General features: G+C 34.5%; 1 protein-coding gene and 1 pseudogene across 1 annotated transcript in view; both read right to left on the reverse strand.

Annotated features, from left to right (window-relative positions):
• LOC114494060 (pleckstrin homology domain interacting protein) overlaps positions 1 to 13,838 on the reverse strand; it is a 140,973-nt gene that overhangs the window by 45,372 nt on the left and 81,763 nt on the right. The window contains exons 18-21 of the mRNA XM_028508930.2: positions 13,458 to 13,595; positions 12,595 to 12,778; positions 8,096 to 8,213; positions 1,056 to 1,196 (exon numbers count right to left, since the gene is read on the reverse strand). Coding sequence (XP_028364731.1) covers positions 1,056 to 1,196; positions 8,096 to 8,213; positions 12,595 to 12,778; positions 13,458 to 13,595 — 581 coding nt within the window. The remainder of the gene's footprint in view (positions 1 to 1,055; positions 1,197 to 8,095; positions 8,214 to 12,594; positions 12,779 to 13,457; positions 13,596 to 13,838) is intronic.
• Positions 2,402 to 4,432, reverse strand: LOC118500253 (annotated as a pseudogene).

A 13,838-nucleotide genomic window follows, 5' to 3' on the forward strand; every position in this document is an offset into this window, starting at 1 on the left:
AAGAATCATACTTAACTCTTTCAAAAATAAAGATATATTTTATAAGGCAAATAATTAGCCCACATACATTTTATGCTTTGTATGTGTATTTAAATAGTCACATGTCAAGTTTATATAATTAGTAAATTTGGTCTTTTTACCTGATTGGACATATCATTTTGACCTGGCCATTGTAAAACTAAAGCCACCAGAAATTAACTTTTAAATTAAAGTTAGAATAGTTAGTACTGCCCTGGTCAATAGAAAATATACTCAGTGAATTCCCATATATGTCTAACATTCTAAAACAAAGTATGGCTTCAAAAGTTTAATAGTACTCAATGTCTAAGATCATAAAGTCTTTGACCTAACTGTGGGATAGAGGGTGTTTGGGTGAGTGGGGGAAGAGAGATGGTTGTAAGTGCTAAACAGAATTAATTTTTGCCTGCAAATGAACTACCTTTGCTGAAATATTTAATTTAGTAGGAACAATGATATTTACAGAAATATTTATACATAAATATTTTTTAAATTACATTGAGAAAAACTAAAGTGGTACAGAGATTAAAAAGTAAACAAGATTGCTAAATGCTTATTAATCAGTTATTATAGTTACAAATTAGAACTTCATGGTACCATTTAAAAAGGTTGGCTTTAGAGTAAAAGGAACCTTGGTTTAATCCCTGCTCTACCATTTCATAGTTAGGTAAACGTGTAAAAACATCTTAGAACCTCAGTTCCTGTGTATATATTTTTTGATATATATATGTGTGTGTGTATATATATATATATATATAGAGAGAGAGAGAGAGAGAGAGAGAGAGAGAAATAATTCATGCAAATTTGTTCTATGCATCTGGATTACCAATATATGTGCTATGCCTGTAACACATATAGGAGGTCTTCAGTAAATGGAAGATATCACTATCATTTTAAGGCCTAGAAATAACATGTTTGAGCTAAATATAATCAAATCATCTATAAATATAATCAATGAATGTGAAGAGTGAAAGGCACATTTGTTTTAAAAAAAGTAACAATGGAAACGGAAATTTATGAATGTGCTGAGATCTTACATCTGAAGAGCTAGTGCCATTTTCTATGTCTTCTGAAGGTCTAGGAATCTCTTCTAAAGCAGACCTCGTGCGATAACTGTGTTGATTTGTCTGCTGTTTTTTGGATTCTCCAAGATCCAGGAAAGGCTCATGAGCATGATTCTGGGGAAAAAAAAAAAAAAAAAGTAAATTAAATTTGTTTACAGTATGCTTAAAGAGTTAACTTTTTATTGTACCTTAAAAGTTGTATTTTAATTATAAAAAATCCATTCATATTTGTGATACTAACATAAGTAAACTATATTAGAGTATCAGCTCAAATATTTTAAGATTACGACAAGTTAAATAACAGGTTTGCAATACGTTGAAATTCACTTGTTGATAGGTAAGTTATAAAATCTTTGCTTTTGATTAATAGTGACTTAAAGATTCATAATAATAGACTAACCCTAACATTGAATTCTCCTATACCCACACCAAAACAAACCTACAGAATAGGTATGAGAAAGAGGACCACAGGTTGTGAGACATATTAACAGACAGAGGCAAACTGGAAATCAGAATGGTGACCGCAACACTACCCTGCCACTATGAGATTAGGATACCAGGTGGCTGGCTCTCTGTCTTCTACTACAGATGAATTTGGAAGACCTCTTCTGTACCAGAAGAAAACACCACTAACAGCCATCCAAAAAAAACTGATAAAGTCCATATGGTGACAGAGATGAAAAAATTCAGTAAACATAAGAATTTATACCTAAGAAAAAACCCTTAAGAATATAAAGAATAAAGGAAAAATAAACATTACTTTCAAAGAGAAACCAACATCAGACTTATACATACAATACAATAAATCATACAACAAGAAAAGGAACACTGTTAAAGTGCTGATAAAAAATAATTGACCCTATAATTCCATCCTCACTTTTTTTCTCATTAAACTTTGTTTTAGTAGGTCTTAGAACACTGTGACAGACTTTTGGCCAAGTAGTTTCCATTAAAATGTACTGATTTAAAAATAAAAGGGTCCACAAAATATTTTCGTTTCCCTAAAGATTTTATTATGTATTACTATCATTAACCAGTCTTTTACTATTAAACTTAAATGGCCACTGAGAAAAACAGTTCTGAGATGTTCTTCTGCCAATGATTAAGATGGTGTGGCAGGTATTAGGGATGATAAGTATGTCCATATTTTGCCATATATAAGGCACACTTTTTTGCCCAAATTTTTTAGAGAAAAATAAGGATACACATTATACATGGGTAGTGCCTGAAATATCTTGTACCTGTTCTTGTGTTTTGCAATTATTTCTTACATAAAATTTCTTGTAACATATGTACAAAACTAGTGCTAATATTCCTTTATAATATAAAAAACAAGTACCTAATATAATAATTGAATTAAAAAATTAAAACAAAAGATTTTTTTCTCTGAAATTTTGGGCCAGAAATGTGGGTGCTCACTATACATGGCAAAATATGGCAAGCCTCCTGAGCCCCCTGAACAGACATGAGTGACTCTGCCAGCTGAAGCAGCCTCCTTGTCCACTGCTTTTTGATTTAAACCTACAATAAATGTTCATCCCATGTCACAAAAAGCAAAATGACCCAGAGTAGGACAGTCAGAGAAGCTCTCAACACACATGGACCCTCCAGGAACAAGATCAACAATGGCAGCATCAATGCATTTCAAGAATTTGGGGCGATCTTCCAACTTCTTCCTAGAAAGGCAACCAATCCTCTTCAGCTCAGCAAACTTGTAAGTAACATCAGCTGTGTGGCAATCCAGCACAGATGCATGGCTCAGGATAAATCGCCTGCTTTCACTGGTGGGTTATTTTTGCTATCACCAGCCACGTTACCTCCATAAGCAACTTTGACAGACACATTCTTGATATCGAGGCCCACATTGATCCCAGGAAAAGCTTCACTCAAAGCTTCATGGTGCACTTCAACAGACTTTATTTCAGTTGTAAAAGTAACTGGAACAAAGGTGACCACCATGCTCTTGACTCACATGGGACACTACCAATACCACCAATTTTGTACATATCTTGGAGATGAAGGAGTTGATAGCAAGATACAATCCAGAGCTTCAAGTAGCATCGTTCCACTGGCATTGCCATCTTTACAGGTGACTTTCTAGCCCTTGAAATCAACCATGTTACTAATAACCACTGGCTCCACTATGTTGTCATCATTCCAATGAAAAATTGGCACAAATGCTACTGTGTTGAAGTTGTAGCCAGTTTTCTTAATGTAAGTGCTAATTCCTATTTTCTTATATCTTTTATGGTTATACCATGGCCCAGTGGAATCCATTTTGTTAACACTTCATGTGCATTTGAAGGTCATTTTCTTTCTCCCTCCAAACTTTCAGAATGTTCTCTTTGTTTTAGATGTTTTCAAATCTCGTATTAATGTGCTTAGTTGAGGTTTTAAAATTTTTTGTTTTATATTACATTTTCTTTATTGATCCTGTTTGGCACATTAGCCAGAGGTTACTTCTAGGAAATTCTGGTTATTTTTTAAAACTGTTCCCTCTCCGTATTTTCTCTTCTCTCAAGACTCTTACTAAATAATATTTATACTACTGCTTCTATTCTCACAAACTGTACACATATGCATTACATCTATGTTTGTTTTTTCCATATCCCTCCTTCTCTCCATCATTTTATTCCCTGTTGATGCATTCTGGGGTGTTCTTCAACTTGACTTTCCAGGTTACCAACTAATTTTTCAGTGTTCTATATTCTTTTATTCAATCCATCCAATGAGTTCTCAATTTCAACAATGATATGTTTCACCCCAATTACCTCTAACAGAATCCTCTTCAAAATTGCTCATCCCAACAAGCTTCCAATATCCCCTTCCTATCTGAGAATATGCTATTTTGAATGTCTGTTCTGTGCATTCCATTAGTTTCCCTATGTAAGTCATATAAGTTCATTTGTATTGTGGCTTTCCCCCTACCCCCTCATCATAATAATTTGGCTTCACTGTTAGGTAGTACTAGTGCACTGGAGAAGGAGAGAGAAAGCTTAAAAATCTAGGGCTTGCTTTGTACTCCCCAAGAAGATTCTGGATGTGCATGAGGGGGGAAGGGTATGCACATCTAGAGATCTCTAAAATTGTAATCTGAACCCAACCATTCATATTCCTTCATCCATCACCATTCTCCAGTTTCTTCCCCACAACCAGCCTTTTCTGCTTTCACTGAAACTCTTTCCTATACTTCAGCCCTACTCTTGTTGGGACAGCTACTAGGAATAGCCAAGAGAAATAAAAGATAATTTCATACAGTACAAGGACACAAGAGTTACTCCACACAGATTCTCTAAAAAGAATACTGTATTCCCTCGCTTGTGTGGCTCAGTGGATAGAGTGCTGACCTGTGAACCAAAGGGTTGCTGGTTCAATTCCCAGTGAGGGCGCATGCCTGGGTTGCAGGCCAGGTCCCTAGTAAGGGGCATGCAAAAGACAACCACACATTGATAATTTTCCCCTCTTCCATCTTCCCCACTCTCTAAAAATAAAGAAATAAAATATCTTTTTTTAAAGAATTTTTAAAAAGATTTTATTTACTTTTTTAGAGAGGGAAGGAAGAGAGATAGAGAGAGAGAAACATCAATGTGCGGTTGCTGGGGGTCATGGCCTGCAACCCAGGCATGTACCCTGACTGGGAATCGAACCTGCAACACTTTGGTTTGCAGCCCGCGTTCAATCCACTGAGCTACACCAGCCAGGGCTAATAAAATATCTTCTTTAAAAAAGGAATACCACATGATTTGGTAACTTTTTAAAAATTTGGGAAATACGTAAAGGTATAAAAAAGAAAATTGTTGAACTACAATCTTGTAAGTTTTGAGTAATCCATTGTTAAGAATGTGATATACCTTGCTTTTTTCATTTAACATAAATATATTTATCTACTCAATTCTACTTCATAAAAAATTGCTGTTCCATTTTGTAAAGTTTTAGCCACAATTTTATATTTCTTTAGGAAAAATGTGATTCGAAGAATAAAAACATTTTTAATGCCTTGATAAATAATGCAGTGCAAAGGAACACTGTCAACCAATATCTGTTGTCCCTTCTTACAGAAAAAATTAAAATTTTCTTTGTTGAGATTTCATGGGACTAAATTCTGGCCAATGGGATGTCTGGCACAATGCCAGAGACTTTCAAAGAACTTTCCTTGGGAGGGCATATGTGCCCTCATAGACTTGATTCTCCATTCTGTAGGCTTAAGTGATAATCTTCATGCATGAGGTCAAATTCATACACAAAGGACCAGAAAAATAAAAGAAATTCAGTTCTCAACAATGAAGGCATTATATACTAGGCCTAACCACTTACCATATTTCTCTCTATATACTAGAAATATATTTGCACCTTACTTAAGTCACTGTAATTTGGGACCAAACCTACTGCCAAAAATCAACTTGATAACTGCTCTCTGAAGAGTTTTACATTAATTTATACTTCCCACTGAGACAGTAAGTATCCTGCATTATTAAAATTAGAAAAACATTGTAAATCTACCCCTGGATGGGTGACTCAATTGGTTGGAGCGCCATACCATACACACAAAGGTTTCTGGTTCAATCCCCAGTCAGGGTACATACAAAAGGCAACCAATTGATGTTTCTCTCTCACATCAATGCCACTCTTTCTCCCCCTCCCTCCCTGCCTTCCTTTCTCTGTCTAAAATCAATAAACATATCCTGGGATTGTTGGGAACCGCCCTGCCTGGTTTCAGAAGCTGTAACCCCTGCCAAGGCTAAGGTTGAAGGAGTGAACTTGGACTGTAAGCCACCAAGGAGACAAAAGCTTATCTCCCTGGCAGAAGCACTGCTTCTGCTTCTTTTACTTCATCCATAACTGGCCCTCAATGCTTGGTAGGTTAGCCAATGACGGGTAAGATTCCTCAAGGGAGGGAGTGACCTAAGACAGGCACGATCACATGGGAAGGACTTGGGGGGCTACAGTGAAAGGGAATGATGGACCCTTGCCCCTCGGCTTTGACAAAGCCTGAGTCTTCTTTCTGTCTACGAGAAATCTCCTAGTCTCCTGGCTGCCTTACTTCCCTAGCTCCACCTAAGCCTGAAACAAGGACAGAAGGTGGTGCAGCCCTGTGCTGGAAAGGGCGGGTTCCCCAGGTGATCAGGCCTAAGAAAGAGTATGTAAAATACTGTGAAACCTGCTTTGTTTAGAATTCTCTCAATTAAATGATAAGGGTCCAAGCCAGAAGTAAGTTTGTTCCTCAAAGTTTTACAGCTCTTTAGCTATTTGACCCTGACTCAAAATAGGCCCTCAGAGTTCATTGTTTGATCCTTACTGCCTGGCAATGATTAATGAGCTTTACCTGAATTCTTGTGTAAATGAACCCCAAAAAAGCCCATTGAGGAACAGGCTCCTGGCCCTTCTCCTTTGAGAGATTGGCCACCTTTCCTCCCCAAGCAGATCATGTCCTGGTAGACTTATTCTCATCCTCTCCAGCTGCCACGGATGAGAATAAGAAGTATTAAAAAAACAAAACAATGCAATTCTAAAATGAAAGATGGTATCTCATAAATTGTACATCTGTGATTAACAATGTCAGCTGCCTATGCTTTCAAACCTTCATTCTCATAAAATTCTTCATTTCTTCATTCTCATCAAATTTGAAAAACAAAAATGAGGTCATACTGTAAACATTATCGTTCAACTTGCTTTTATTCACTTAACAATAATATATCCTAAAAACTTCATCAAGGTAATGGAATGAACTCTAACTCATTTTTAAAAAATATTGTATAATATCCTACCTTTCTCCCAAAAATAGACACTAAGGTTATTCTAGTTTGGCAACCAGGGGCACTGTAAATATTTGTTTGTGCAGAGGTGCTTGAGTGCACATGTATATACATAACATCAGTATTTTTCTTTCTTAAAAAGCATTTAAAGTAGTACTTTTGGATAAAAAGATAAGTACATCCTTTTCATTTTAATAGACAAGACCATATTCCATCTGTAAAAGTTGTAGCAATACAACTCACAATCATTATATGAGTTTATGTTCCCATATCCTTGGATTCTGAGCAAAAGATACAGGAAAAGGTATGCTTTCTAGCCACCATGAAAAAAGCCCCAAACTAACAAAACCCCAAAACAAAAAATTATTTCAGATTATACCACCAAGAATTCTGTGTGGGGTCCTACTGATCCCAGGGTATGATACACTCAGTGAAGAAAAGCATAAAATAGCAAAAGACTACTTGAGTACTTAAAAGGCAAAGTCACAAAAGAGAAAAGAAAGTTCTAGAAAAGTAGACTAATTCAGGTTTTGAAAAACTCAAAAGGAGACAGAAGCACAAAGCTGGCTCAAGAAACCAGCTTTGTTCATACAGGTTTCCTCAATTTTAGATTCTAAGTCTCTGAAGCATTCAGGCTTACTGGTTTACAGACATGTAAGAATGGGTAACTGTGACTCATTCACACTTGAAATAAGTATGCACCTCCCAGATTATTGCCATGACCATCTAAAATACACTGGATCCAAGTTTTCCCAGATTAGGATAACAGAGAAACCAGCAGTAGAAAGTAGTACAAACAATCTACCTCTTTTAATGGAGAAAATATGAACTACTATTTATAGCAGCAGAGCTAACTTAATTATCTACAATAACAAACCAAGTACAAACCAGGAAAAAATTATCTACCTATATATACAGGACCAAAAACAAAATAAAAAAATGTTTTAGAGTATGCAACCAATTAACAGTACTAAAAAGGATCTTGCTTAGGCTTCTGATATAATGTATTAAGATTTAACGGGCATATAAAAATTGGCATTTGGAGAAAAGGTATGCTACAAGGCAGGAAATGTAAAATAAAAAATTTTAAATGGTAAACATAATAGATAATACAAAGAGTTAATCAAAAACTAACTATATTTTTACTTCATTAATGAATATCCTATTTATAATGTTAGCATTTTTAATTATGAAGAAGTCTTAAAATGGTTAATATACTTATGAAGTAAATATTACACATCAAACGTAATTACTATTTACCTTTGAGACAGTGGGTATTTTGTTTTCTTTTGGAGCAGTGAAGTGTTTTCTTTTCTCTTCTGATCTGTAAGATTTTATTTCTTCTTCTCCCTTTGCAGTTCTCCATTCTTCTTGCCTACTGAAAGAGGATTAAAAGCCACATGTTAATCTAGAATTTTTATAACTGATTTCTCACCTAAAGGAATATTAGTGTCAGAGAGGAAATTCTACTCCCAATCTTTTCTTTTGAGATGAAGGTATGTGACAAAGATTTCTGAGTAAATTCATAGATTATGTGCTCTGGGCATTTGGCATTAAATTACTGAAACATTGGAAAAACAAACTTTGACTAAGTGAACTTGATACTACTGGTTCTGCTATGTTTTTTGCAAACTAAGTATTAGATTCCGGAAACATGGTTATACTTCTGAGATAACTGCTCCCGGGGTTAGAAACTGTATTTTGTAAATATTTTATCAGGGTAGATTTATGCTGTGATAATCCTGCATGCCATATAAAGAGCTAGAATCTTGAAAAAGGTGGGGTGGGACACAACAGAACCTTCAGATTGATCTAAATATAACTCCTAAAGTCCTGAAAGAACTATGTTCTCTCCAGTGAAAGGCAGGTCAGGCTTCATCACCTACTGAAAAACTTTAACTCTATCTAGAAATCAAGCTGAAATTGAGCAACAGAAAAAGCTGAGTTAACATTAACTGTGAATTGTAATTTCATGAAACCTGAACTCATGACGACAAGAGAATTTTACTTTTTACTTTAATACTTCAGAATTTTCAAGTTTTTGAACTGCAAAGGTATTGATCTTTGAACTATAATTTTTCCTGGAGATTTCACAGTTGGGAGTTTATACTCAAATTTGGAACAGCTCTAAAACGTTAATTTTCTTTTTAGTATGGTATGTTAATATCATTTTACTTAACTGTAAAAATCTCTATTGCAGCTGATCTTAATTCTGAATGGACAATGAGTTATTTAAATCTTATGCAAAGAATGGCCTTGATTTATTAGTTCTTGACAATTTGTGTTTTTTTTTAAAGTAAACGTTTTGTTGAGATCATTACAATTCATATACAGTTCTAAGAAATAACCGAGATTCCTTATATTCTTTACCCAGTTTCTTCCAATGCTGTTATCTTGCAAAATTATAGTATAATATCACAACATGGACGTTGACATTGATCAACTTATCAATATTTAGAAGTCCCCAGTTTTACTTCTGCTCATGTGTTGTATGTTTTTACTTCTACTCAAGTTTATCATATGTGAAGGTTTATGTTTCCATCACTGCAGTCAAGATACAGGAACATTCTCATCACCATAAAGATTCTTAGTGCCCTTTAGGGTGGGATGGATCACACCCATCTTTATCTCCTCCTCAGCCCTTCCTCCCGACCCCCCAGTGGCTAACAATTATTAATATGTTATCTATTGCTATACTTTTTGTTATTTCAAGATTAGTCCATAACCCTCAATACTGATTTTTCACTCAGCGTAATATCCTCAAAAGTCATTCAAGTGGTTCTAGCAATAGTTTGTTTCTTTATTGATAGTAGAGTAGTATTTTATGGAGTGGATACACCAGTTTGTTTAACCACACACCTACTGAAGAACATCTCAGTTGTTTCTAGGTTTTGGCTATTACAAATAAAGCTACTATATATTAGTGTACAAATTTTTGTGTGAACCTGAGCTTTAATTTTTTTGGAATAAATCCCTAAGACTATAATCACTGGTAACTGCATATTTAGATTTTTAAGAAAGTGCAAAACTATTTTTCAGAGTGGCGTACCATTTTTTACATTCCCATCGATCATACATGAGTGATCCACAGTTTCTCCAAACCTCTCTACCATTTGGTGCTGTCACTATATTTTAGCCATTCTGATAGGCATAGACAAATTATTTAATTGAGGTTTCAATTTGCATTTCACTAATGGCTAATGATGTTCAATATCCTTTCATGTGCTTATTTGCCATCTGTATATTCTGATAAAATGCCTATTCATGTCTTTGTCCATTTTCTGATTGAATTGTTTTGTTTACTGTTGAGTTGAACCCCTGTTGAGTTGAAAGTTCTTTATATATTATAGATATTAGTCCTTTGTTGGCTATGTGTTTAGATTTCATTTTAATTAACCTACTATTCTTACTCATTTAAGAGCCTTCCAGGGACAAACTTTAACCTACCTACCCAAAGGGTATATATCCCAGGAAGACTGTCAAAGGAAGAGTACTATCATATTTTCAGGACTATAAGACACACTGGACCATGAGATACACCTAGGTTTTTAAGGAGGAAAAGAGGAAAAGAAAATTTTTGAAGCAAAAAATGTGGTAAAATACTTAATAACCTGTGACCCCACTCCACTGCTGCCCCCCCAAGTGAGCCAGGTAAGGTACATTTGGACTATAAGATGCACCCCCTTTTCCTCCGAAATTGGGGGGTGCATCTTATAGTCCTAAACATGGTAAGTTTTGGTGGCAAAGTTCCAGGAAGGTCAAACATCCTAAGTAATGGTCATAGCCTTGCTTGCACATAACCTCAATAGTTAAGCCCAAATGAAAAAAAAAAAAAAAAAAAGATTAAAAGGAGAAAGACATTTGGAAAGAAACAAATATTCCCCACTCCTCATGTTTCCTTCCTTGTACAGGAACCTCTAACAACAACTAGCAACCCACTCTTGGCCTCCTTTCACTTTCTGCTTATTTTTCTCCAAGAGAGAAGTGAACTAATTCTGGAAGAAAAAAATCAGCGTAGCAACGTATATGTTCTGCTCTGCCTTTTAAAGAAGTAAACCAGCTGCTTCTCCATGGGGAGAAATACAGTAGCCTAGTGTTACCTGTGTTTGGGGTTCAACATCAGAAAGCATACTTTCATGCAGGTAAAAGCCACAATGTTCACAGCTGAGTCAATAAAAAAAAACTAATACTGTGATTTTCTGTCTGTCTTATTTTTGTGTGTTTTCAATTACTTCAGAACTATTGTTTACAAGATGGGTGTTATAGTGTCGCAGGTTTGATTCCCAGTCAGGATACATGTCTGGGTTGCAGGCCATGACCCCCAGCAACCGCACACTGATGTTTCTCTCTCTCTCTTTCTCTCTCCCTTCCCTCCCTAAAAATAGATAAATAAAATCTTAAAAAAAAAAGATGGGTGTTATTTATTGCACACCCCTCAAATCCTAACATCAGAATTAAAAAGTGAACAGGAATCCAACTAAAAACATACCAAGAGTTACTTTTTATTAAGGACAACTGGGAACATTTTTCATCCAATAGTTACTTTTTAAATTTATACTGTAGGTGTATATTTAATCCTACCCTAAAACAAATGTGATGTATTGTCCAATCAAAAAACACAATCTATATAAACATTCACATTCAAAAGTATTTATTTTAATTATAGATGCTCCTCAATTTACAATAGGGTTACATCCTGATAAATCCCTCATAAGTGAAAACACTGGAAGTTGAAAATGCATTTAATACACTTAAACTACCCAATATTATAGTTTGGCCTAGCCTATATTAACCATGCCAGAATGCCATACCAAAAAAAAAAAAAAAAAAAAAAAAAAAGCCCACTGGCAACATAGACTATAGATTGTTTACCATCATGACTGCATGCCTGATGGGGAGCTGCGACTCACTGCCTCTGCCCAGCCAGCATCATGAGCAGATTTTGTACTACATATCGCTAGCCCGAGAAAAGATCAAAATTCAAAATTTGAAGTATGTTTACTACTAAATACAAATCATTTTCACACCATTTTAAAGTCAAAAATATCTTAAGTTGGGAAATGTTTGTACATAATTACTATTATGTTTTGAGTTTAAGAACCAGAAAATCCTAAAATCAAATTAACATTTTGATCTTGATTTTTTTTTTTAGTTATTGTATGTAGTGAGTAATGACTGGGTTTAGATGGACCACATCCATGAATATTTCATTACTGAAGAATCAAAAAATACAAAATATAAAGTTCCCTAATAGCATGAACCTCAAGAATAAGATGGTATCAAATAATACTTTTAAATTTACACAGGCATATATTTAAGTATAAAAATAATCATTTTATTGTATAAAATATTTACATACTGTAGTATTACCAATGTAATTTTGACTATATCTCTGAATGATGAATAAAATCCATAAAAAACTTAATTATAACAAACTTATAATGTGTTTTAAGCTACAGTTAAATAAGAAAAATTGAGATTTAAATATGCTACTCAATAAATTTCCTATCTGGTCATCCAAATTTTTTATTTCCCCCTATTCCCCTTAACACATCCTCCTCTCATATCCTTTACGTGAATCATTCTAGAAAAGAACATATACTGAAATTTAATTTTTTCTCCAGTCATAAACAGTTTAAAATCCTAGTTTTTTCAGATAAATTTAAAATAAATTACTGAGCTGAAAAGGTACTTTGAAGACTATAATTAAAAATGAACACAAACAACTATGGAATATAAAAATTCACAACCCCACTTACCTTGCTACACCAGCAGAAAGCTCAGGTACTACCACTCTCCGACTCCATGCTACAAGATCCCGCTCTGTGGCTATTTCACTCCTTGGTGCATTGCTGTGCATTTGTCGTACCCCTTCAATTTGTCCACTACGCCTTAGCCCTATATTTGGTGGTGAATGAACCTCTGAGGTAGAGCTTAGAGAACCTAAATGAAAAATATAATACGTTCTATTTAGAGATACTTCTCCATTATCTTACAAAAGAAAAAATTTATACAATCCTCAATGTGAAATTTCATATTTTGGCAAATAATAAATTGTCAAATCAGGAGCTTAACCACAGGCAAAAGCTTAATAAAAACAAAACATATTAATTCAGTTGACTAGGCATGTTAATGAATAATTATTGACTGTTAAGGTGGGAAGGTATAAAACAATTACTTTAAAAAATGCTCACCATGTACTTTGGGGGAAACTATATTAGAAGCAGAAACAGACAAACTCAAGGACGTTTATGTCCACAAATTTTCTTTAACATTTTTTCCTAAAGTTTAATAACATACAACAAAGGTGATTAGATGTCTCAGAATGTGGCTTTGAATACATTTCATAAATTATTAAATAAATTTATTTTAAAATTTTTTTCTTAGCTCTACTTATAGGAAATTTGGAAGAATATATATTAAAAATTCATTATCTACAGTTTAAAACCTTATACTATGAACATTTTCTTAGGTCATTAAATATTCTTCAAAACTCGATCATTTTGGCTGCCTAATACTGCATTATACAGATGTAAATACTTTGTTTAATCTCTTCTCTACTGTTGAAGGTTTAGGCTGTTTCAGCTTTTTCAATGTTCCACCTAAAAGAATCACATCTTACCTCTACTTAAACGGCTGGCATTATTGATACTTCCTTCACCAGAACGTCTCAGGTCCTGCTCCAGTTGTAGTCTTTGAATCATGCTGTCCAGTGGGCTGATGTCTTGATTTGCTTGCTGACTTAAAACTTGGTTCAGTCCTGTGTAATAACACACAAAATGCTAAGGCTACTTTAGTCAACTATTCAAACCATTTCACTCACTTATCTCACTTTGAGCCCAGAAATAAATATAAATTTTGCTTGCATAAAAGACCTAAAATTATCAATGGTAAATGATGGAAGTAAATGGAAACATGTCCTCCTCAATCTTAATTTGTTAAAAACAAAAATTATGATTATACCTGAGTGTTTATCATGATTCAAGCACTCATGAAATCATGT

The sequence above is a fragment of the Phyllostomus discolor genome, chromosome 4, assembly GCF_004126475.2.
Source record: "Phyllostomus discolor isolate MPI-MPIP mPhyDis1 chromosome 4, mPhyDis1.pri.v3, whole genome shotgun sequence".
In the NCBI taxonomy this organism is placed as follows: domain Eukaryota; kingdom Metazoa; phylum Chordata; class Mammalia; order Chiroptera; family Phyllostomidae; genus Phyllostomus; species Phyllostomus discolor.